This window comes from Dinoponera quadriceps, unplaced genomic scaffold, assembly GCF_001313825.1.
Source record: "Dinoponera quadriceps isolate SergipeBrazil2010 unplaced genomic scaffold, ASM131382v1 scaffold3061, whole genome shotgun sequence".
NCBI classification, from domain to species: Eukaryota; Metazoa; Arthropoda; class Insecta; order Hymenoptera; family Formicidae; genus Dinoponera; species Dinoponera quadriceps.
In genome coordinates, this window is record NW_014557306.1 from 445,973 (window position 1) to 469,555 (window position 23,583).

General features: G+C 45.4%; 1 protein-coding gene across 5 annotated transcripts in view; it reads right to left on the reverse strand.

Annotated features, from left to right (window-relative positions):
- The window catches only part of LOC106749005 (protein bric-a-brac 2-like), a 424,643-nt gene that overhangs the window by 24,303 nt on the left and 376,757 nt on the right, over positions 1-23,583 (reverse strand). For all 5 annotated transcript variants that reach the window (XM_014628005.1, XM_014628006.1, XM_014628002.1 and 2 more), the window contains one exon: positions 2,754-2,811. In XM_014628005.1, the coding sequence (XP_014483491.1) occupies positions 2,754-2,811 (58 nt within the window). The remainder of the gene's footprint in view (positions 1-2,753; positions 2,812-23,583) is intronic.

Sequence of the window (23,583 nt, forward strand, 5' to 3'; positions counted from 1 at the left end):
AATTTCCAATTTTCGCGGCGCGCGCTCGCGCGCGAGTAAAGCCGGCGAAGGCCCTTCGGTGTTCGCCCCGAGAAATGAAACGCTCTCGTGAACGAGAAAAGCGCGGAATAAATAAGCGCGATCGTTAAAGAGAAGCAAACAGCCGGCGGCCGCGTCTCATGGGAAGTCAAGGAGTAATCGAAGAAAATGATTTAAGCGAGCCGAGAGGGGATACACGCCCACGCATTTAGCACACGTGCGAGCATGCATGCACGCACGCATGCACGCAGGTACGCACGCACGTACATACGCACGCACGCACGCATGGCCACGGCACCGGGGATCAATTCGAGACGCGTATTGCGGCGTTTATGCGCGTTTATGCCGCCGACCGAGCGTACCGCGGCAAATCAGGGTAGAATGCAAAAGCGACCGAGGAAATTGTTCGGCGAACTTTTCCCATCGATTCGAGTTCTCCCCCGCTAATGAAAATTCCCCCCCCCCCCTGCCGGCGGAATTTTCGCGAGCTCTGACAATACACCCGCGCGATCTATTCTATCCGCTACTTCAGATCCGCGAATATCCTCCGTTACGAATGTCACGAGTTAGAAGAATGTGTGCAATTACGCTAAATAATATAATCTTTTTCCATAAATAGCTAACCTTTGGCCTCCTCGACAATATATTAATGCGATTTAAAATTTGAATATGGAATCTGTTTATATCTAGCAGCTATAAGTAGTTATTTATACCTAGAATATTGCATTGATATTGAAAAGGACGTTCATTTGCCGAGATTCGCGCTTTACACGCGCAGAAAAATACATACCGCATCCAAGTGAATTCAAGTAAATTGTTTCAAGTATTTTTCATAAGTTTATATATCCAAGTATATCTCATAAGTTCATCATAAGCATCAAATGTATTCCAAATTTATTACGAATCCTAGTAAGTTTACTATACTTCCATCAAGAATATTAAATTAAAATAAACCGAGTAATATGCTTTTCTTTGCGGTAATATTTTTCTCTGTGCACGACGCATTAGAAGAAAATTAGAGGAAAAAAGAAAAAAAAACTGACAGTTCTTAAAAAAAAAAAGAAAAAAAAAACAAATGAAAAAATCATAATTATGTCGTCAAGATCATCACAGAATTGATATAACGATCAAGAAAGAAAGAAACAAACCAACGCGAAGTATTTGCGAATATCTGTTGAATTAATGAAATTGAAGAAAATATGGAGCTGATCTTTTTGTAGCACAGTGTGGCGTTTAAAGTTCGAGGAGACATGGTTCCCACGCGAGATGGAGCGTGGAATGGTACGCGAGGTGCGCGAAACCGCTGTCTTGCCCGTTTCGTGTCTCGCCTAGCAATAGTTACAGCTAGCGCGTAAGTTACAGCGAGCCACGACGCGGGCATTGCGAATCGCGGGCGTGTTATCGGCGCTATTAACCGGCAGCCACTTCGTCGTCGTCTATCTAAATTGCTTTCTATATTAAAGCAAAACGCATTCCTGCGCTTTATTATTGCCGGCCGTAATGACGCAGGCCCGCGCGCTCGAGCAACCCCCTTTTCCCTTCCTTCTTTCCTCTCTCTTTATCGTTTATTGCCGCTCGACCATCGCCACCTTCGACTCTCCGTCTCGACCTCCTCCTCCTCCTCGTGTTGCCACCTCCCGCGATTGTGAACGAGGTCGTTGACGACGACCGGTGTGTTCCGGTGCTGCATTGTTCCGCGAGTAACACCTAGGAGCGCGGGGTGAAACAACGATGAGATATCGATCTCCGTGGGTCGCTCAAAGAACCGGAGATGGTCGTTCGCGAACGCCTCGCGAACGGGCGAATCTCAGGCGTTTCTAGGACGGGGCTCGTCGCCCGCAGAGTCGCGGCGATTCGAGCGGGTCACAGCGTGACCGTGAACTTGGCGCGATGCGGATCGGCGACGAGCCCCGAGGGACAGTTCGAGAGAGGGAATTTCCTCTCGAACGGAAGGGATGATCGGCCGTTGGGCCGCTACTTACGGAAACCGATCGAGCATCGCGCGGCAGATACACACAGAACGGCGGATCATGCGAGAGATATTGCAGGAGAGGAATGTGAAGTCTTTAAACATGTCGCGAAAATCGACTATACGGGGTGTTTCCGTCCGATTCCGTACTCTCTTTTAATGACAGACGCTGTGTGAGTGGAAAGCTCGGATCTGAAAAAAAACGCGACGATTTCGCGATATCGAATGAAGGCATGGGGAATAATTAAAAAATTAATTAATCGTTCTGAAGTTCCGCGAGGTGGACCGTCACGTTTTACATATTTCTCCCATAAAGTGTCATTTATCTTTTTTATTTGCGCCATTCGGTCAATCCGCGTGAGCTTTATAGGCACAAATAGTATCACTTTGATCTTTGACTGATAATATTACTTTGCTAAGTTACAAAAGTCAAAAGGGAAAAACGAACGATATTAGAACATCGTCACTTTTCACGGTGCGAGCGGTTAATCTTAATTCTCCGCGTAAGCTGCCGTGTATCCTTCTCCCTCTTCCTAGATGTGATTCGTCCTGGTTACTCACGTAGCGTCTATATGTAAAGGAAAGTGCGCGGCTGGTACAGGGGAGACACCCTGTGCATAGAAATAGGCGATCAGACGTTGAACGTGTGTGCGCATTGCCTAACGTGGAGGCTTGCACGTCCGGCCTGGGGGGCCGTCGAGAGGCGATTATCTCCTGAAACGTATCGAAACGAGACGAAGAGGAGAAAAACGATGTCGGGACTCACCTGCTATACTGGAGGTGGAGGCGCCGAGCCAAGCGTGGGATGACTCCAACAACTTGGCCTGAAACAGAAAAAGTTCGGGCGTCAGACGTCAGCGTGCCGGTACGATTAGCGGCCGGATTTTACGGCCGACCGGGAAAACGACTTAATCCTACGGACCCCGGGCTGGCTCTTTTTCTCAAACGACGACAGAAACAAAAAAGGGAAAGAAACCGGCCGCGAGACGGAATGATTATTTAATCGGAAATCGCCGGCGAGAGAAATTGAAGGTATCCCGATCGCCGCCGCCGCCGCCCGGCGTCGCGAGTATTATATAATACGCGCTTACGAGTTTTACATAACGCAAAGAGAGCACTCGAAACTCCATTTAAAAATCCGTTCGCTCCCTGAAAAAAAAGGGAAAGGGGAGAAAGAGGAAAAAAGGAAACGCTTCAATTATCGAATCGCTCGGGGTTCGGTTAATTACCGTTTTCCTTTCGGTCGGTGAAAAATCTCGCGAAAGAGGCACGATCCAAAAGAGACGGAGAGATCGGAGGAGCGGAAGCCGGGAACAAATAGGCGAGATACGTGTATGTGTGTGTGTGTGTGTATTATAATGATGTGATTTCCTCTTTTTCAGTTAACAGCAGACGGAAAGGCTGTGTGACGCACGCGATTCGCGCCAGCCGATGCGACTGCCCGGCGATCGTGCTTCAGCGGGCGACGCCGGATAACGCGATTTCCCGAAAATTTCCCGCGACACTGACGATAAGAAGGGGGGAGAGAAAAATCACCGGAAAGCGCGGGGTAATCGGTCGGCTGTTCATCTCCGCCGACAACTTTGCTAATATGCGAGGCTTCCCCAACGTCCGCGGAAGGGGTTCGCGAGACGTGGGCACCGAAAGCGCAAGACACACGCAAAGTTGGCTCATTTGAAAAGTTTCATCCTCCCCCAACACTCCCTCCTTCCCTCCCACCCGCTTCGCCTGCTTTCGAATTTCGCGATTTCCGCAATATCGCGGGGAGAGGCGCGTATGCCGCTCACTATGCTTCTCGTACACGCTGCACTTCCGGGCTCTCGCCTGACTTTTCAAATTAATTTTTAAGGGTCGCTCGATGCACCTCGATCAAACCCTTCTGCTCCGCGTTTCTTCCATTTTTTTGTTCGCTTTTTCTCCGTTCATGTTTGCTGCGCGAAAAACTTTTTCGTCAAGCTGTGAGCGGCGGGATACTGCCTTCGTGTGAAGGATACTCATGCAGAAAAACTTCTCATTTCGTATGGACAGCTCTTCCTTCTCTTTCTCATCGTCTATTGAGGATATATTTTTCCATTAAATATCGAACCAACGAAGAAAGAGGAAATATTCGACGTTAATCAAATTAGAATTTCTTTATCAAGCTTGTTAGGAGACTTATGAGCAAACTTGAACTACCGAATTAGCCGAATTTTCAGCTTGGCTTCGACAACAATGTCATCTTGAGAGTCGAAATTCGGTGCCATAAATAAATATTTAATAATTAATATAAATTTTTAATGTAACGGGATCAAATTCCGTCGGGTAATTGAAACATTTTGTCGGCATTTTTTAAATTGAAGACTCTTCTCGACATCGCATTATTTAACAAGCATCTTCGATCGAATTGTATTTATGCAAGCGTCAGTGCCAGGACGGAGCAATCAGGATGCTGAATCGGGAAGTCAGAGTGGAGGACGTAGAACGCCGAGAGATGCGATACATAATATGCGAGCAGCGATACATATTATATATACGATACATATTATATTTCCAGTTGTTACATCATTTATTATATAGAAGGTTCTCGATTTTAACGGACGTCTGATGAGTTTATCCGAGAATAAAAGATACTTAAATCGAAATTTAGATTGGCATTCATGATTTGTCGCGTCGCTTGACAAATAATTATAACTTCGTGAGTCACTAATTACATTTGTCAAACTGTCTACTTGTACTTACCACAATATTTTCTACGAAAATATTAAATAATTCTGCAATATAAATCTCTTGAATATCATGATGGAGGAAACGGCAATAAACGACCATTTGTAGCATTAAGGTAGAACAATAGAACGATATTACATATCAAACTTCTCCGCATATTGGTCCTTCAAATTCAACGAAATTCGTAGGATTAATGTAGAAACGATATATAACCGAAAAATTTCGACTCGAGACATCAGTCCCTCAATGTCGTCGTTGCCATCGGCAGCCAATCGCGGCAGTTATACCGTAAATCGCTTTTTGGTGGGGCTCCTCGCGGTCATCGGGACCCGGTGGGTGCTTCTTCCCACGAGGAAGCGGAAGGCGGCGGCGGCGGTGCAGCGAAGTAACGATGTCTCCGCCGCCGTGACACGAGGGGGATGGCACCGAGCTGGCAATTTCGCGAAATAGCCCCGCGTCAATACACGTGCACGCATCTCGGCTAAACCACACAAAGAATTATTGAGCAGCCCGCTGTTTCCGACGGGCCTCGCGAGCTGGAGGAGGACGCGCAAGTGAGACCGCGGAAGAGAGAGAAAGAGAAAGGGGAAGCGCGCGAGCGAGCGAGGGAGGAAACAGAGGAAGGGTGGAGAAAGAGAGGGCAGAAGGATGGAACGGCAGAGAGGGAAAGGAGGGAGGGAGGGAGGGGAGGGGAGAGACACCGAGCCTGCTGCAGTTGTAACTTGGACGCGCAAGTAGTATATCGTGGCGCGTGCATTTTTCATTGTCTCGTGTCCCCGCGCTGCGGTGCAGCTCGCAGAATACGCCGCAGAGTGCATATACACGACGTGCCGGTTGACGTGTGCATTGACGAGAAAATTGCGAGCGTCTCTATATATCGCGGTCGCCTACCCTCGGCTGCGCTCTGTGTCTTCCTTCCCTCCCCTTCTCTCTCTCTCTCTCTCTCTCCCCCTCTCTCTCTCTCTATCTGTCTGTTTCTCTCGTCTCCTGGTCTACACATTTTTCTATGTATCTCTTCTCTCTTTCTCTAGCTTCCTTTTTTCAGACCGTCATTCTTACGTTGCACTCGAAACGCTTATGCAACTGTTTTTTTCTTTTTCTCTTCCTCTCGCCCGCCCTGTCCTTTCGCGGACAATTGCGCGTAACGGATTTTCGCAGCGGCACGACACGACGCGGCGGAGAGTCGAATTTCATGATAAAAGAATCGCGAATAATTAAGAGCGTATTCGAAGTAGAAATCGTAGCGCTTTCTCTTCTCCGATTCGCTCGCTCCAGTTCCAAAGATCGACTGCCTCTGCTAACGAGAAGGAAATCTCTTCCGGAGCGGCGCGTGGGATAAGGATGAGCGGGCTGCATCGGTCGCGAGGCGGCGTCTCGACGCGCACAGAGACGGCGGCGGCGGCGTCCGCGTCATTCAGCAGTCTGAATCTCAATTTGTTTCGACGTGCAGTAGCAGCCCCGTGTATAGTCCGGCCAGTTTCTGTATGATGCATGCCGCTAATGGAAATGAGGCCTCGTTCTCGTTCTCTCTCTCGTTTCTCCCTCGTCCCTTCCTTTCATCCCTCGTTCGCCCTCCGTTCTCCTTCTCTCCGACTCGTTCCGACAGAACATGCATCCGTCTTCGTCATCCTCTTCGTCTTCCCCTTTCGCTTTCCCCCTCCGACGGGAAGACAGCAGTCACCCCTGGCCGTGGCACCGAGAGGGTTCGTGAATTAAATATGCTCGCGCTCGTGCGCGATTTTGCCCCGCTTGTGAATCTCTCCCTGTTTCTTTCTCTCTCTCTCTCTCTCTCTCTTCCTCTTTCTCTATTCCTCTTCTCTCTCGCTCTGCTCGAGCTCGTGTTCCATTGCTCGCCTCTTCAGCATCGCATGCACCCGCTATTAACCGCTTTCAAATTACCGGGCTGACCGCCTTGAATTTTTCACGACCGCCGTCGCGGTCCCGGGTTCTCCTTGATCGCGTTGCGATGCGGTCGGAAGTCCCGGAAGCTGTTAACGGGCTTGAGCTTCGAATGGCAGGGCGCAAGTTGTAAATATCGATGCGTCTGATATCGCGAGAGATCCTTTGCGACTAGCACGATGCACGATTCTCTCTGGTTTATGCAACCGTTCGAGCGTCGTATTTATGTAAAGCGACCCAAGAGTCACAATTACGGTTCTGCATTAACTATGCAAACTCCATTGAACTTGCAGCACTAATCTCAAATCATAAGGTGTAACATTATATATAAATTATTGCCTTTCGATTATGGAAACGGTTGAAACGGTTATTCGTCGAGGTTTTGTCGAGAATTAAAACAAGATTTGTATGCAGGTCGAATTTTGAAATACAATGGGATATTAAATATGTGATTTTTTGAATAAATGCTTCTTTAAACTTCAACATAGAATAATGATAAGTAAACATTTATAACATCAAGGTAGATATAGTCAATACAATGTTATACTTTGATATTTTCCGTTAAATATTTAATTCAAGTTTTGTAAAATTTGCGGAATTAGTGGAGAACGACAATTTCGATGTACTTGTAGTTTCGTTGACCGCGCCCGATTTTTTATACTTATTCATTAAACGACAAAAAAACATATCAAAATAATTATCTTGCAATATTGCAAGCGTACTAAATATAGCACATTTGTATCAGGTTTTCTTAAATATTTAATCATCAACGACATCAAAGACATTGACAACGAAAGCAAAGACATCATATTTTCACAAAGAGCCGATAAGAAAGATATGCGAAAGTGGAGAACACAAAATCTCGTGCAATTTTCGCGTGAGATAAGAACAATTCACAGACAGATAACGACAATGTGTCAATAAAACGATTAACTGTCGCGAAGCAACGTTCGCGAGAATCGTTGCAGTAAATCCGCTCGATGACTTTCGGCCGACTCACCGCGGGATCAAACGACGACGACGACGACAACGACATCCCGACACCTCGGCGTCTAAAATAAAATATCTGGGCTCTCAGGATATCGTCGCCGTGAAAACTTGGGCTATTTTCCAACGAAACAAGTTGCTGGAAAGTTTCGGCCGAACGAAAGTTCTGTCTCGGACTCGAAAGAGATTCGTTCGTTCGTCTCTCTCCGTCGTTCGAGAGCCGGCGACACACCGTGATCCTCGACAGGGCGTCGCGACGCCTCGCCTACAGGGCGGGTAAACGCGGTACACGGGAAATTACACGTTACATCGAAGTTTCACGGGCGTGCGGAAAGATGGAAGTGCGGAAACTCGATCCGAAAGCGGAAACTTCCTCGGAAGAGAAAAATACGGTCTTTATTACCTGGCCATTGTAATTTTTATCGTAACCGTTAACCTCTCCCAGCGAGTCTAGCCCGAAATCGCGAGAATCACATATCGTCATTCCGTTCCGCGATTTGCGCGATTTCTGTACTGGGACGATGCTGGGAATTCCCCTTTAACCTTTTCCCGCGTATAATAATTAAAAGAGACCAGGTCAAGAGTCACGCTTGCCATGTGTTTCATCTATAATGATACGAATAATAACTTTATATGACGTAACATTAATTGTCAGATGTGACAAATACAAAGTGGACATATTACAAATAGGCCGAGAGACGGAGGTAACAGCATTGAAGTTAATGTTATTACCTTATTTGAACATATGGGACACGGGAAATATTTCCTATGGTCCAAAAAAAAATATTTCGCGCGCATTCTCTCTCTCTCTCTCTCTCTCTCTCTCCCTCTCTCTCTTTCTCCCTTCCACTGTTTCTCTCACAATAAATATATATGAAAGAAAGGCGTGTGGAGAACTTACCCCATGAGTAAACCAACGATCTCCTCCCTCAAAGAAAAACAGGATCGCACACACGTGTCTCTTTCTCGCGTATTAATCAGCACGCACGGATACAAGGGATGCGATGTAATTTGTAACACGATCGCTAAAGAGAGCCCGCGATGGAATTATCGCTATATTATTACGGTATCACGGTGTGCAGTCCGCCCGCGATTCCGGAGAAGACTAAACTGCGCTCGATCGATCCGAGCCCTTCACTGCTTTCCCTTGGCTCGGTTTGTTTCTTCTAATATCGTTGGCATAATACGTCATATCCCTGATGGATATAAGCGCGATCGATAATTCGGAATTAAACGCATATCTCATTTGGGCATAACTTCTGATTTCGCTTTTGATGGGGCGCATGGGCAGGAATGCCGCGCGTACAAAGAAATATCCGGCCGGCATTATTAACGTTAGTATTAAATGGTTTATTATCACTTCGTTATTTCCGACGAAAAATAATTACCCCAGCGTGCAGTCGCGCTGAATCCCCGTTTCGCGCATTGATCCGGTACTTTATTACATTTCCGCTTCTTTCGCGAGACTCTCGCCCCCCCCTCCCCTCTTCCTCTCCTCATCTCTGTTTCCTGAAAATATGCGAATAAACATTGATATAGCCGATTTATCTAATTTGAACGAAATCACGCTCGAAATGACGCGCCCGGTCGCGGCAATCACAGCCACTTCATATTAAAGAAACGCGGAATCGATAAACATTATTGCGACAAATTACCAAGCTCGAGTGTTCCGAGCACCAGAAGGCCACACAGTGTGTGTGTTGTGTGTATCGTAAAAAACAAATTACTATAAATCAGAATCTTCGAATCTGACGCCGGAACGCGCGCTAATTAAGGTGTCGCGCGACATTTCCGGGGGCGACATCCCGTCGTCCGGGAGAATCCGTCAGAGACCGCGTCGACGATCGCTCGGCGAATTCGCGCGTCGACAACGAGCCACTTCCGCCAACGCAATTAATGATCGCGGCGGACGGCCGCGAGTCAACGGGAAGAAATGGAGGCGTAGGAAAGGACGTGTCCTCGTCGAGGATTTACCGCCAAATGAGGGGGGAGGAGACGGCTGGCCGGAGCGAGAAGAGAAGGAGGAGAGGTGGTCGTAGTTACCCGGGGGCTAATTCCTGCAAATATTTGCCGGGCAAGGATATAGGCGCGGGCGAGACGACACGGGGAAAGGGTGGCGGAAGGAGACCCGGGCGCGGAGGAGAGATATAGGCACAGGATTTCAATCAACACGACAGGACGAGTTGCTACCGTCGACGACGACGACGATGAGGACGACGACGACACTACCAACGTCGACCGCCGCGGCGGAATGCGGCGCCACGGCGAATTTCTAATCAGATTAGCGCGGATTAGCAAAGTTCGTTTGTTCTAATGAAATTCGTCTAAATTAACGTCGAGCGGAGAAAGGGAGAGGAAGAAGGAGAGCGAGAGAAAGAAAGATAGGGAGAGAGAGAGGGAGGGGGAAGGGAAAACGGGGCCGAGGGTGGTCGTCGAGTGCGTCTCCCTACGCGCCTGCACCCATAGGCGGCGAACTTTCGAAATTTTACGGACGCTTTGACGGAGGCGGCGTCGAAGCGCGTGCGTACGCAATAAAGCACGTAGTAATAATAATAATTATTATTATTATCGTTATTCTTTGTGTGCTCCGTGATTACGGCATGTTTATTGTATCACTTAGAGCGATGCCAGTCGGCGTCCGGAATGGAATTTTACATGGATGAATTTCGACAAATTTCACGTGATGGGGACGACGCAATGAAATCGCGTAATTTCTTTCCCCACACACATGCGTCATACTTATTAACGTTGCGTCATGGGAGAAACGGGACGAGAATGAATAATTAATTTAACGGTAAATGCGGAAATAAATTTCGTCTTCAGAGCGAAAGGGGCATGGGAAATCGCGCGCGGGAAATCAGAAAATGTCGATTAAATGCAGAGTAAAACGCAACATCTCAACGTCATTAGTGTTAGCGTAACTTTAGCGTTAATTAGAATATAATTTCATGCGTAATACATACACACGGTGTAAGGTCTCGATAGCGGTCTTTTTTTTTTCTTTTCGAGACAACGACGCAGTTATGGCGGCTGAATAATCTTTTTATACGTAATTCACACATACACGTATTATCTCATAATGGCGTTCGGCGCCCCTGTCTCTCCACCTGCTCTTCTTTACCCCTTTCCTCATATACCTCCCTCTCTGTCTCTCATCTCTCTTTCCCTTCATCCCTCCTTCTCTCCCTTTCGCCAGTGAGGAGCTTTTAGCCGTGTGTCACCGCCGAATTACGAACTTCGGTTGATCCTTTTTGCGCGAGTCCTCGCGGCGAGTCCGATAAACCGAGCGGGACAGGGAAGGGAGGCGGAACGAGCGCTTTCTTTGATTTCACGATAATCATATTTGTCCGGCCGACCTCGACATCATTGTACTAACTAATTCGATGTCTTTCATGTTCGGTTTAAAAAATAAAATAAAGGGGACGGCGGAAAAAGAAATAATGATAACGAACTACGCCGGGAATAAAGTAATAAATCGCGCAGATACATTATCCGCCGCCGGGAATTCCCGGCCGATCTCGCTATCATTGTATTATACTAACTAATTCAATGCTCTCGTCCCTTTCCTCCTGCCCCTCCTGTCCGGAAAATAATAATCGACTACGTCAGAAATAAAGAAATAAATTGCATGCGAGCGTACGGATATATTTATATCGCGCGCGGTGCAAAATATGTTCTACCGATCGCGCTTGTGTATATTAATTAATTTTTCGCGCTTTCGACTTCGTTTCCCCCCAAAAAAGGCAAAAAAAGAAACAAAAAATGTTTTACACGTGGCGCGTCGAGGATGTGCTCATATTAATTCCATGCAATTCGTTCCCGCATCCACAATCGGAATTCATATTTATATTCACATGGAAATAGTTACTAACGTGCTAACGCGTCGAACATAAAAGGAGAAAAAAAAAGAGAAACGTTCTCGCGACTTGAAGACAGGAAAATGAATAGGAGGAGGAGGAGGAGAGACGAGTCACGTTCTTCGCTCAATAGAGCGATCTCGCCGAAGGCAAGAGGGAAATTTCGCGAAAACGGAAAAAAGAGGACTTCCGACGGTGGACTGTCGCGACCGGTATGCGACCACCGTGTATTAATCTTCCATTAAAAAAGCTAAACTCATTATCGCATCTTTTCCGTGACTGCTGATCGTCAATCTCGAAGCGAACCGTCCTTTATTTCTCGGTGCCGCAAGCTGCCATCGCGTGGGATGTGCGTTTTGATTGTCAAGGGAAAACTAAATGTTATAAGAGAACTCGTATAATTTCGATAGTATGAAATAGAGAACGTTAAATGAATAGTGAGTAAACAACATGCAACGGTACTCCCGAGCGCGTTTCGCCGGCTGAAAGGCATGTGACTTCAGATGATGATGTAGACATGGTGCGCAACGATCGGGCGGTCATAAGTCTTTGACGCAGGAGAAAGAAGTACAAGAAATACGTCGAGAAGTACGTTGTGCGTGATTTTCGCAATGTTTTCGTTCAAAGCATGCACGAGACGCGTTGCGCTGTATCGCGCGAACAGTCGTCGTGTTGGCGTCTTCTTTAGTCTTCTTAGTGGCAGTATCTTATAATCTTCAAGGTAATCGCCATTTTAACGTCTTCATTAGTTTCAAAGAGAAGCACACACAGTCGTCCAGACTAAGAGAGCGTATTATTCTCGATACGTTGACATCTCGTTCGTGTAACTAACCAAGAAACTTGCTCTCTGTTTCAGATCTGTCAGAGCTTGCGACCACACGGCGGGTGCGGTTCCCGGGGGTACAGTTTGCCGTGGACGCGGATGCCGCACTGGAGGAATTCCGCTTCGGGCCGGGCGGGGTCAGCTCGAAGGTAGCACCACGGATATGTCTGTGCTCCTCCGTTTAATCCTTTGCGATCGAAAGCTTAGGTGTTCAATGCGATAGATCAACGCGAAGTACGATCGCAAATGGTTAACCCACTTGTATTTGCATTTGTTCGTTAAACAGAACTCGAGTGAGTTTAATCGGTAAAATGATATTCCTTTTAATTCAGATCTCGGTGGCGGAACCTGGCCGGCCTTGACTTCGAAACGGTTCGGTGAGTGAAAGGAATGAGAAAAGAATTTAAGACGACGACTTTAAGTGGTGGGATCGTCGTTTCCGCGATTTTATTAAAATCAATGCGATTTGCTTCCTACGTACATTTTGCACTCTGGGTTTTTTATATCTTTGTGAGTACGAGTTGTCGAATGAGATATAGCGATGCGAGTTTTCTTCGTTTGAAAAAAACAAAAGAGTTCGCGAGAATATCTCATGCTATGAGCGATATTATCGTAATTTGATAAATTAACAATATGATTATTATAGAATCTATTATTATTTATTATTGGTCTGAAGAAATAAATGAATTCGCGAGAATGTCTGATATCACATAAGATATCTCATTATAATTTGATTGATGAAATTATAAAGATACGATTATTATAGAGTCTACTATTGTTTAATATTGATCCGAAGAAACAATAGAACTTGCGAGAATGTCTGATATCATAAGACTTTCGTTGGAATTTGATAAATAAAATTAGATATACGAATATTATAGAGAATGAAATTATAGATATACAAATATATCATATTATAGAGTTTTACTATATTATTTCATATCGGTGCTTTCATATAGAGTATTGGACTAAGTAAACAAAGACTCATTAATTTTTGCCGTGTGAGTGAAGCGTTGTCGCCTATAAAAGCGAGCTACTGTTAGCGATTTATATTGTTATTTCTTTCGACGGCTTAAGTTTTTATCGCCTGAATAATGTCGAATGAAATTCGGCCCTTGAGCTTCGCAAGATGTACGGCGAAGTGATCACGTGTTAAAATAGCGTCACGCGTGAAGCTTGCGTTAATAAAATTAAAGCTCTCATAACAATTACATTAGCGATTTATCAGACTTGGCTTGTCGAGAATAATTTTACGGCAGTCGTGATTATTTTGCCCACGCATGCGTTAATAAGCTTCGCTGCAAATTCTCAATTTTATACACGTGTATTCCCGTCGCGTTTATGCCCGACATACCGTGACAATTTTAAATTTGTTATTCTACTTTTAGGCAATGTGGACAGTAACACTTTCTGTTATCGTATCGAGTATAAATTTAAATCTCTATTCGTGTTTTCGGACAGAAATGTCTATTTTTGTCCTTACAATTTATCCCTTTTTATATCTCTTGAATTATAAAATTCCAACCCAATTTCCAGTGACAAGAAAGGCAAGATAAATAAAGAGATCAAGAGAAAAGAAAATTACTTTATTCCTCTATTATCCCATTAACCTATATTAGATCATTTAATATTTGCTTATTGTATGTGCTCTATTTGCATTTAAATAGAGTTTAAATGCAGGTAGAATATTGAGATAATGGAATGTTAAATAATTCCGAAGCATCAATAGCTAAGATCATAATACGTTTAACCGGAACAATAAAACGAACCAGAAATATAGAATCAAAATTTCGATTCGGATAATTTTCTGAATTTTTCACGAGTTTGGTAGATTATAATAACGCTTCAGTCGAAATTGGCGCTGAATCCAATACGTATATTTATCATTCCTCTCGGAAGAGAAGACTCTCCCGAAACGAGAAACTTGTTTTTGACAGAATAAAATCGTTCCCGAAACGAAGCATTATCTTCTTTCTCGATCATACGGAAAATGTCATGATGTTTGGTTTGTGATTGTTTACACGCAATTTGCGACTCACGAGTGCACTTTCAACGTATTGACATTTATTGAGTATTAAATTCCATTTCGTCAAGCGTTAAAATTATCACGATCGCGAGTGAAATGAAGTGAGATGACTGAGAAATGATCAACACATAGGATGACCATTAGATACTAAGGAAAAGGCTGGATTCTAAATAGAAGCCGAACGACGTAGCCGGGACTTCATTAGCAGACTTGGACCGTTGGACGTCAATAGATATCAAAGTCGAATAGTGAAGCGCAAATGCACACGCTCGAAAAGCGTCATTTATTATGTATTAATGTATGCTTAAATTCAAATCGCATTGATTTCCATCGAGAAAAGGTCATCTCGCGGAAGTTGTACGTACGTATATGTGCGTTTGTAAATCGACAGTTCTGGATTATTTAAAAAAAATCTGTAGAAACTGATGATTTAATGACGAAAGCGACGAATGAAGGAAAGATGAATAAGACGATACCGATCTCAATTTTCGGGCGACGGCTTTCGCGAGTGACGATCCCGATTTTTATCTTCAACTTGACTTTCTCTACGATCTAATTTTGAACGCGTCACTCGGTACCGCGCGCACGCCGAGGCCTCGTCGACAATCCGCGCTGATATTTTATTCAGCGATCTGATGTTTAAACTATCGCACTGACACCATGCGCGTGCACAGGCGTGTGCGCGCGTGTGAACACACTGGTACACACACGTACACACATACAGCTGTCGCGGGTGCAAAGCGGCGGGCATGAACCCTTCCTCTCGCGCCCGAATAAATAGATTTATTTATTTACGATAAATTGATGCCGACCACTCTCGCATCGCCGAGAGAGAGAGAGAGAAAGAGATTCAACGAAAGATAAAGAGAGGCGGGTCGGCAGGTAGGTAGGTAGGTAGGTACAACCGAGTGCGAGAGAGAAATATTTATTTAGCGTAGGAGGAGAGACGCGCTAGCGATGGCATTGATACCCTCGCGCGTGTCGCATCGAATATTCGCGTCACGTGTTTCGATATTTCGCAACTTATCGCCGTCGGATGCGATGGAAGTAACGATCGTCCGTCGGACCGGATTCGATCGAACGAAAATCGAGGGAATCTCAAAAGAGAGTGACATTTTTCGAAAAGAGATTCCTCGAATCGTCGATCTCCCTCACATGCATTTTTCCAAATTCATTATAATTATAGGCGAAACATATAGGTGAAACAGATCGTTATTCAAATCCAACATCCAACATTAAGGAAGCCGAGAAATCGACAACGCGAATTTATTGAAAAGTTAAAATTAAAATTCCGAATTAACAATTTAGAAAGAAATTCTGAAAATTCGATTTAGAAGTTTTGTTTCGATGTAAGGAATTCCTATCTGGAAAGGCATGTCGAAGGATCGTTTCGGGACACCCTGTATAAGAGCACTCGCGCGTCTTTCGTTCGGACGACGGTCCACGTTCGAAGCGACGACCCTTGGGACGTATACCTTTGAGACGGCCGTGTACTCGGCGGCTTGTTCGAAAATCGCAGGCAGGTGTTGCTCCGCGGGCCGTCACTGGAATCGTAATTCGCACGCGCGAATCGGATTGTTTCGCATTTACATAGCCGGAGTCTGTTGACGCGTTCCGTTATTGGCTCGTCATTATCGCTTAACGAATCGTCCGGCGCGGCGAACGACGCTTTTCGGCATCCGGCTTTATTTGCGCTCGTTGCGTCTGCATCCGAAGCGCAGTTAGGGCCGTTCGAGATACCGCGATGTTATCCCGCGCGTGAGCGCGCATATCGCCGATATTATGCAGGAACGTCGATTGCATCGACACCGGCATTTATAAAGCGGCCGATTAAAGCAACACATTCGGACTTTATGCTTCCTTTAACTTGAATATTTCCCCAAGTGTAGATAATGAGCGTGACTTCCCCCTTAATATAATATAAAATCCGACGTGTATATAGAATTTCTCCGAATGATAGGAAATCTTTCCCATTAAAAAATTGGATTGAAAAAAATCAGACGTCGAAATTATGCAGATGCAGGAATCTCGTTGAGAAAAAAGCGTGTCTGGTATTTGTGATTACAATCATAGTCTCAAATAACAGCGAATTAATTATAGTCGTAAAAACGATTTTTTGTAATAAATGTTATTATAATGAATTAATGATAATATCTTTATATGTGTATTGCTGCTGTCATTTTTTTTGTTAGAATAACCGAAAATATGGTTAGCGCCGAAAATAACTGATTTCAACGAGAACAATTTTTTTTTCACTTTACATCTCATTCGAGACACGTACTTCTCTCGAGTTCGTCTTTAAAAGGTTCTCCCCAGGACGACGATAAATGCTTTTCATGCTCTCTTTCTCTCTTTTTCTCCCACCCGGATTTCGCCCGGCGCGCGTTTTTCGGTCTCGTTGCACTTTTCCCGATGCCACAGGTAGTCACGTAACTATAGAAACGTGTACAGCGGATGCATGCGTGCGTGCGCGCGCGCGCGCGCGTGTGTGCGTGCGTACGTCGGCTTGCAACGGCGTTATTATCGAAACGCCGAATTATGCGCTAATACAATAATAATAACACTATTAATAGTAATGGCCAACTAATGGAGGAGAAAAGAGTTCGACGAAAAAGTACTGTTTTATTGAGTAAAGCCGTAACAGAGTGTGTTAATTTCTCGTGCAACATCGAGCATGCAAATTTTATAACGCATCCCTTTTTTTCTCCCTTTTTTCGAACGCACGAAATAATCGCGACGGATCAACCTTAAATATTAATAGATCATTGAAATAATCGCGCGGCCCGCGCGTTTGCTGCTACAACGTGAAAATTATGAGAACGTGACGACGCGGTGAATCATCATTATCATCGAACGCGGTGTAAAATAATTAGAACAAATTAGATCTGCCACATTCTTTATTGCGCTCTGACGGAAGTCTAAATATTAATGCCGGCAATTAGAATTACTCTCTCGCATCGCGATGAGCGTTGATAATAATCTGATGTTTCGCTATCTGCTGCGTGTTAAATTGCTTAATATTAAATAAATATATTATCGACGACGGATCGTGAGTACTTTTCGCTTGATATAAAGAGCGAATTACGCGAATAGCAACGGCGTAGAATAATTATTACGCGAGGGAAATAAACGAGACTCTTTGTTGCGCCGATGAGAGTCTGAAGAGAGAGAGAGAGAGAGAGAGAGAGAGAGAGAGAGAGAGAGAGGGGNAGAGAGAGAGAGAGAGAGAGAGAGAGAGCTCATAATAATAATAATATATAATTAGGTTTCTTTTATTACGGTGTATCATATTTTTTCACTGTAATGCAACATTATATTTAATATTATTAACCAGATGCATAATTATAATTCTCATCATGTACACGCGCGCGTACACGAGCGTGTAAGTTCTACAGTGTGCGTTGTTGAATTAGTACGGAAAAAAAGAAGAAAAATAAAAAGAACGAGAATTAGCCTTCCGTTTCTCATTTCTCACTAAACGTCAAATCGACGTGTTATCAGCCGTATCGTTCGCGCCGCTCGTAACGCATCGCGATTTCCCATGATGCCGTGCAAAAGAATTACCTCGATCGCACCTCGGGGAAAAAAGAGATTTCCAACAAATCGAGTTTGAAAAAAAAAATTAGCGCGCTATCGCGTTGGCGAGCGAGCGAGCGAGCGGTTAAGCGAGTAAGCCGGCTAGCTAGCGAGCGAGCAAGTGAGTGAGTGAATGAGCAGCCGTCGTTCGCGCTCGCTCTTCCGGACATAATGAATTTTTTATTCGGCGCGATATCAATCGTGGGCGCGAAAGGGTTGTCATTACTGACGGGGCGTGAGAGCCTAAATAGTTTACGAGCGATGCGCGCCGATTAGCGTTTCCTTCCGTCGCGCTATCTCGCGACTGATAATAATGGCGCCGCCGCGTGTGCACAATTCGCGATACGTGTGAGAACTGACGAGAGCAAAACAACCCCTCGCCGTTATTGCCAGGGGCGGATCTAGAAATAATGTTCACGCGATGTTTCGTTATCCACGAACATTTTGATCTCGCTGGAGCACGCGGATGGGATTTCAACGAAGAGACATTCCTGTGCGAGTGTTGAGTGAATTTTTTTTCCACCAGTCGAGGAAGCCGGTATAGACGCTGCTCCCCCTTCCCCTCTCTCGCAAAATCATCCGCGCGCGTTCGACGGAGGCGAAGTTCTTCAACTTTCGATGTGAAATATTTTCGCAATTAAATCTCAAATTAAAGTTCCGTTAAAGTAAAGTCTACTCGAAATTAACCGAGTAGAATACGGTTTGCTGTTTTTCTTTGTTCCGCTGAAGAATCGCGAATTCGCGGAGAGCTCGACTCTTTCGTCCCGTCCATCGTTAATTGGTTAAAGACTATTGTTGCCTCGGCGTTATCATCGCGGAGAAATCTACGACCGCGAGAGAGTCGGTTGGTTGAGAGAGATCCGTCGGCGGTAATTTGATTCCGCAGGGAATGTTTTTATTTGTTAAATATTAAACGCGCGCGCGCGCGAGTATCGATATTTGAAAAGTATCGGCTGCATTACCAGTTCGTGCTGGTCGAGCGAACCATTTCGGACTGCAAAATGCGGCACGCGAGGACCCTCTCCTGGCAACCTGTGGCGCCGTTTCGAGCAAAACGAAGAGAAACGAACCCTCCCTTCCTGCCGCGAGGGGAGTCCCGACGACGGGGCGGCCAGGGGGCGCCCGGGACGCGGGGGTGGCGATGTAAACGCCGAGCGTTCCGTGGATGTAATAACGCGGCCGGATTTTTCATCTCGAAATTTGAGGATTCGCGCTCGGCCAGGAGACGCGGGAAGGTTCCGGGATTTGCCGGCATTTCTCTTGGAGATTTGATCCTTCGCGTTTCGCAAATCTTCTCGTCCTTTCTCCGTGCATTATTTTTCCCTTTTTCTTTTCTTCCATTAGTATATGTATAAATTTTTTTCAATTTTTCTTAGATCCGCCCCGCGCTCCAGAATATAATTTTAAATCCGTTCTTCTTAGCGCAGGAAAAATCCGTAGAGAGCGTGGTATAGGGTTAGTTGTGATTCCGTCGACGCCGAAAAGAGGAGGGCAAAAGGGAAGGAAGAGGGAAGATTTCTTGATCATTCGAATGAATTTTTATGCGGCCGCGTGCGTAACGGTCGAGTAAAATTGCAGGAATAGGACCGTGCTCCGCGTATAAAACTACCGCCGCTCTTTGCAACAATGGCGGTATTACGTTCGTGTAATCTGTACTTCATACACGGCGCAGAAGGTTTCTTCTAAAAAGTACACGCTCTCTTCCTCGACCGTGGTCATTTTTGCGCCGTTAATAAAATATTCCCTTTTGTCCTCTTTCTTCACCGATGTAAATCTTTCTTCTCGCATTTATTCTGCCTTTTTCACGTGCCTCCAACTTTCCGTATCGACCGATGAGAAAAATCGTAGCCCCCGCTATCTAGTCCTTCTCTCTCTCCTTCTCTTGTTGCACGGTTGATTGTTCCACCAGGGAATTGTGTTAACATTATCCACATTTTTATTATTGTTAAATAGCACGGATATGGTCTATTTTTATGTGATGTAACGCTTATCATCCATTCCCGTCGGTTTCGACACAATTAACATTTCACGACGAGCCGAGCTAATCTGTGAATTAAGAGATCGTCGATTAAAGATTATCACTGTGTTTATTGGGACACAGGAAATCCGTTATTTACAAAAACCTAATACAAAAAATAAATGTCCAAATAATCATCGAGGATTACATCGAAGAATCATCTTCGATTGTTCGTTTGTAGGCGAAAACAATTTAGCGTTGCACTATTCGATGTTTGCGCCTGGATTTCGTAGAATCCACGCGATTTGTCCCTCACTGAGATTCCACGCTCATCGTCAGTCGATGCCGTTGACTGAACATGAGTCTTACGAGACTTTCGGATCCGCAACAAACGCGATAGTCCGTCCGACTATCGACCCATCTATTCTTAACTAATCGTACTCCGGCGCGCTCGGAGGAGAATCGCGGCGCGGACAATTCTACGTTCACGATTCAGGGACGACGAGGAGGGAGTTTCAAGGTAAGCGTCGGTGGGTTCGTATATTTGTATTCGAGCTGTAAGAACCTCTCCTTCCTTTCTTCCTTCCCTTCCCTCCTCTTCGTCCTTCTACTGAACCGCAGCTCTCTCTCTCCCTCTCTCTGCCTCTCTGTCTCTTTCTCTCACGTTTCCTCCAGCTCTCCCGTCGAGAGAACAAGGCTCTCCGGTATAAATACTTCGCACTGTGTATTATTTCAATAGAGTTGAGTGGCCTCTCGATCCGGCCGAAATTACCCCGTAATCCAAATCGACGACGACTTCATGGGCACCGTCCTTGTACACCCCGAGGTACAAAGACCTCCCGGGCTGTGAGCCGCGACGCGACGTCGCGTCGCGATCATTTCGCTTTTCGCGAAAACATTGGATACTCTAAGGCTATACCTCTTTCTCGGCTGGCTTTGTAAATCGTTAATCGTAGCTCCCGTGAGATCTAAATGCGAATTTGCGCTTAACGCAATTAACCGGTCGAACTTCGGATAAATTAATTATACGGAGAAAAATATTCGATCATATCTGATCGGATATAATCCAATTGAAAAGTAACAAACGAATATATCCGATCAAGTGCAATGTCCGATCATTTCGTCATTTCATCCGATCAAGTCGCGCCTTTGTCCGATGAAAATCACAACGGATGTATACAAAGGGCGACTAATTTCCGATTAGGTTTCATCAGTAACTTCATCATGGATAAAGGTATCCATTACTTGATCGGACAATAAAAATAACAATCGGATATATCATTTATTCAGTTTATCCGATGGAAATTTTTCTCATTGTACAGTGGTCCGTTGAATTATCAAAGCAGGGTGTAAGAATGATTAAAAAACAGGTTATGTCGTTTCTGTACAAATTCTTTGTGTTTTACGTAATTACGCTTTCAGAATATCGCAGCAACATTTAACTCGAAAAAAACGACGCAAATCTGTTTCCAAGTAATTTGTTAAACTTCATGGTGTGTCGCCGGATAGAATCATTCGCGAAAATTTATATATATATATATATAATATATATATATATATATATAAAAATTATATTTTCAACGCGTGCATGCGCAAATGTCATTCTTCGCGTTTCACGACGTCAATTACGGCAACGTCAACAGTCCGTCCCTGAGCCGTAACTCAACGCTTGCGTATCGAATGATTATTATTCCAATCGATCGATGTGACTTAACAGTCGTCTGAGAGGTTTCTTCGCGAAAGAGAAATTAATTTAAGTAATTATCTTAGATTTTAATCTCTCGTGAGATAGTCGTATTATTAGATGAGTCCTTTCATTCTGAAGCGACGTAAGTCACATTTTGGATATTCAGTAAAAATAGACACATCCTGTGTCCCTCCCCGAGACGGAAAGAAAGAGGGACTGCATAGCCATGTCTTATTTAATTTAGATTTTATGGCCCGCACAAAATGACTCGTGCCACTTTCGAAGTAAATGGTCCGCGGAGTTAAGTGACATGTAAAATTAATTTTCGGCCTAGGTCAGAGACCTTATTAGACGCCGAGTTCATATTACTTTCACACGCAAAATCAACAGACTTCGGTTCCAGTTAAATGAATTAAAAATAGCCGTCTCGCAACATCTCGGTTGCGAGCCGTAATTAAAGAAATCATTTCCAGATGAAACGATGAATTAGATTTCTCAAGAATGAAAGGGCTCTCTCTCTCTCTCTCTCTCTCCCCCCCTCTCATCTCTTCCTTGGTATATTTTTGTACTGCGCGCACACACAGCGCTCAACTGAAATGATTAAAATATTATTAGAAGTTATAACGAGCTGCAACAAGAAATTATCCATTCCGAAAAGATACAGTTATGACGATACTGTATTATTAATTCAGATTTATCAAGAATTAATACGTAAAGGACAAAAAGAGAAAGAGGAAGGGAGGGAGGGAAAGGGGGAGAGAGGGGGAGAGAAAGAGAGAGATGGAGGACAAAATATCCCCTGGATGAAAATATTTAAAGCCATCGCAGTTTCTTTTAGACGAAAGCTTCGCGTTTCATCTTCGCGAAGCGGCCATCCCTGACAGTTTCCTTCGCCGAACAGAGAGACAACGAGAGAAAGGACAAGGGAGCGAATGCGTGAGAGGGAAGGAGGAAGAGAAAGAGAGAGAGAGAGAGAGAGAGAGAGAGAGAAAGAGAAATAGGGGAACAGCGGGGATTCCCGACGAATTTCGAGCGCCGTGATCTATCGCGCCAATAGATCGTCCTTCCGTAGTTTAATATATAAGGAATGGATTATCCCTTGAATAATGTTCCAGGCTGCAGTAAGCCGCAGCGGCCGAGCCGCGCAGAGACAAACGCGCGCTCATGTGCCCCGTATGCGTCCGTGAGTGCGTGCCTGCGTGCACAGCGTGGTGGCTCATGCACGATGCAGTTTCGGGGCGTGTTCGGCACAGGGTTAGGAACAGGGGATGGAAAGGGCGGGATGCGAGAGGGAGTGAGAGAGTCAGATAGATAGGCAGAAAGAGGGAGAGAGTGAGCGAGCGAGTGAGCGAGAGAGACGGGGGGGGGGGGGGGGAAACGGGGNGGGGGAGAGAAACGGGGAAGGCTAGCGCGATGTTAGCTCGCACGTATGTAGATAGAGTGCTGAACTATGTATTAGAGTCGTGTACCTTCGCGTAGATATACCGGGGTTTGTATAGTGCAAGATTTGCCGTCGGCGGCGACCGGCGGCGCGGCGCAACTGGAAATCCTGCACAACGGGTGCTCCCGAAATCGCGGTTGATCGCGGATCCGAACGTGCTTTACGAGCAGACGAGGCTGCCGGGTGGCTGGCCGAACGGAGTGCATCAGGATTAAACGACACTTCGCCTACGGCGCGACGATTCTAATAAATTTCGCCGCGGGATCCTCGATCGTCGGGATTCTCGTACGTACGTACGTATGTCCGTCCGTCCGTCCGTCCGTAGGTACGTACGTTCGTTCACTCGCTCGCTTATTCGTTCGTTCGTTCATTCGTATACACGCGTGCGGGTGGGCGCGCGAACACCCGCCGCTCCGCTCGCCGATAAATATCGCGGAGCCGCCTCCCCCCGGTTTGTTCAACAATCGCGTCTGCCGGGGGGTCCTCGCTTGTTTAGCAGTTTGTTTAAGGTAGATCCCTCTTCGGCTTTATCTCTCTTTATCCACTCGGTATTGCCGCCCGTCGTTGTCGTCGCAAATCGTCGCCGATATATGCTCTCCCCACGATTTTACACATTTCATCGACCCCCCCCCCCCTTTTT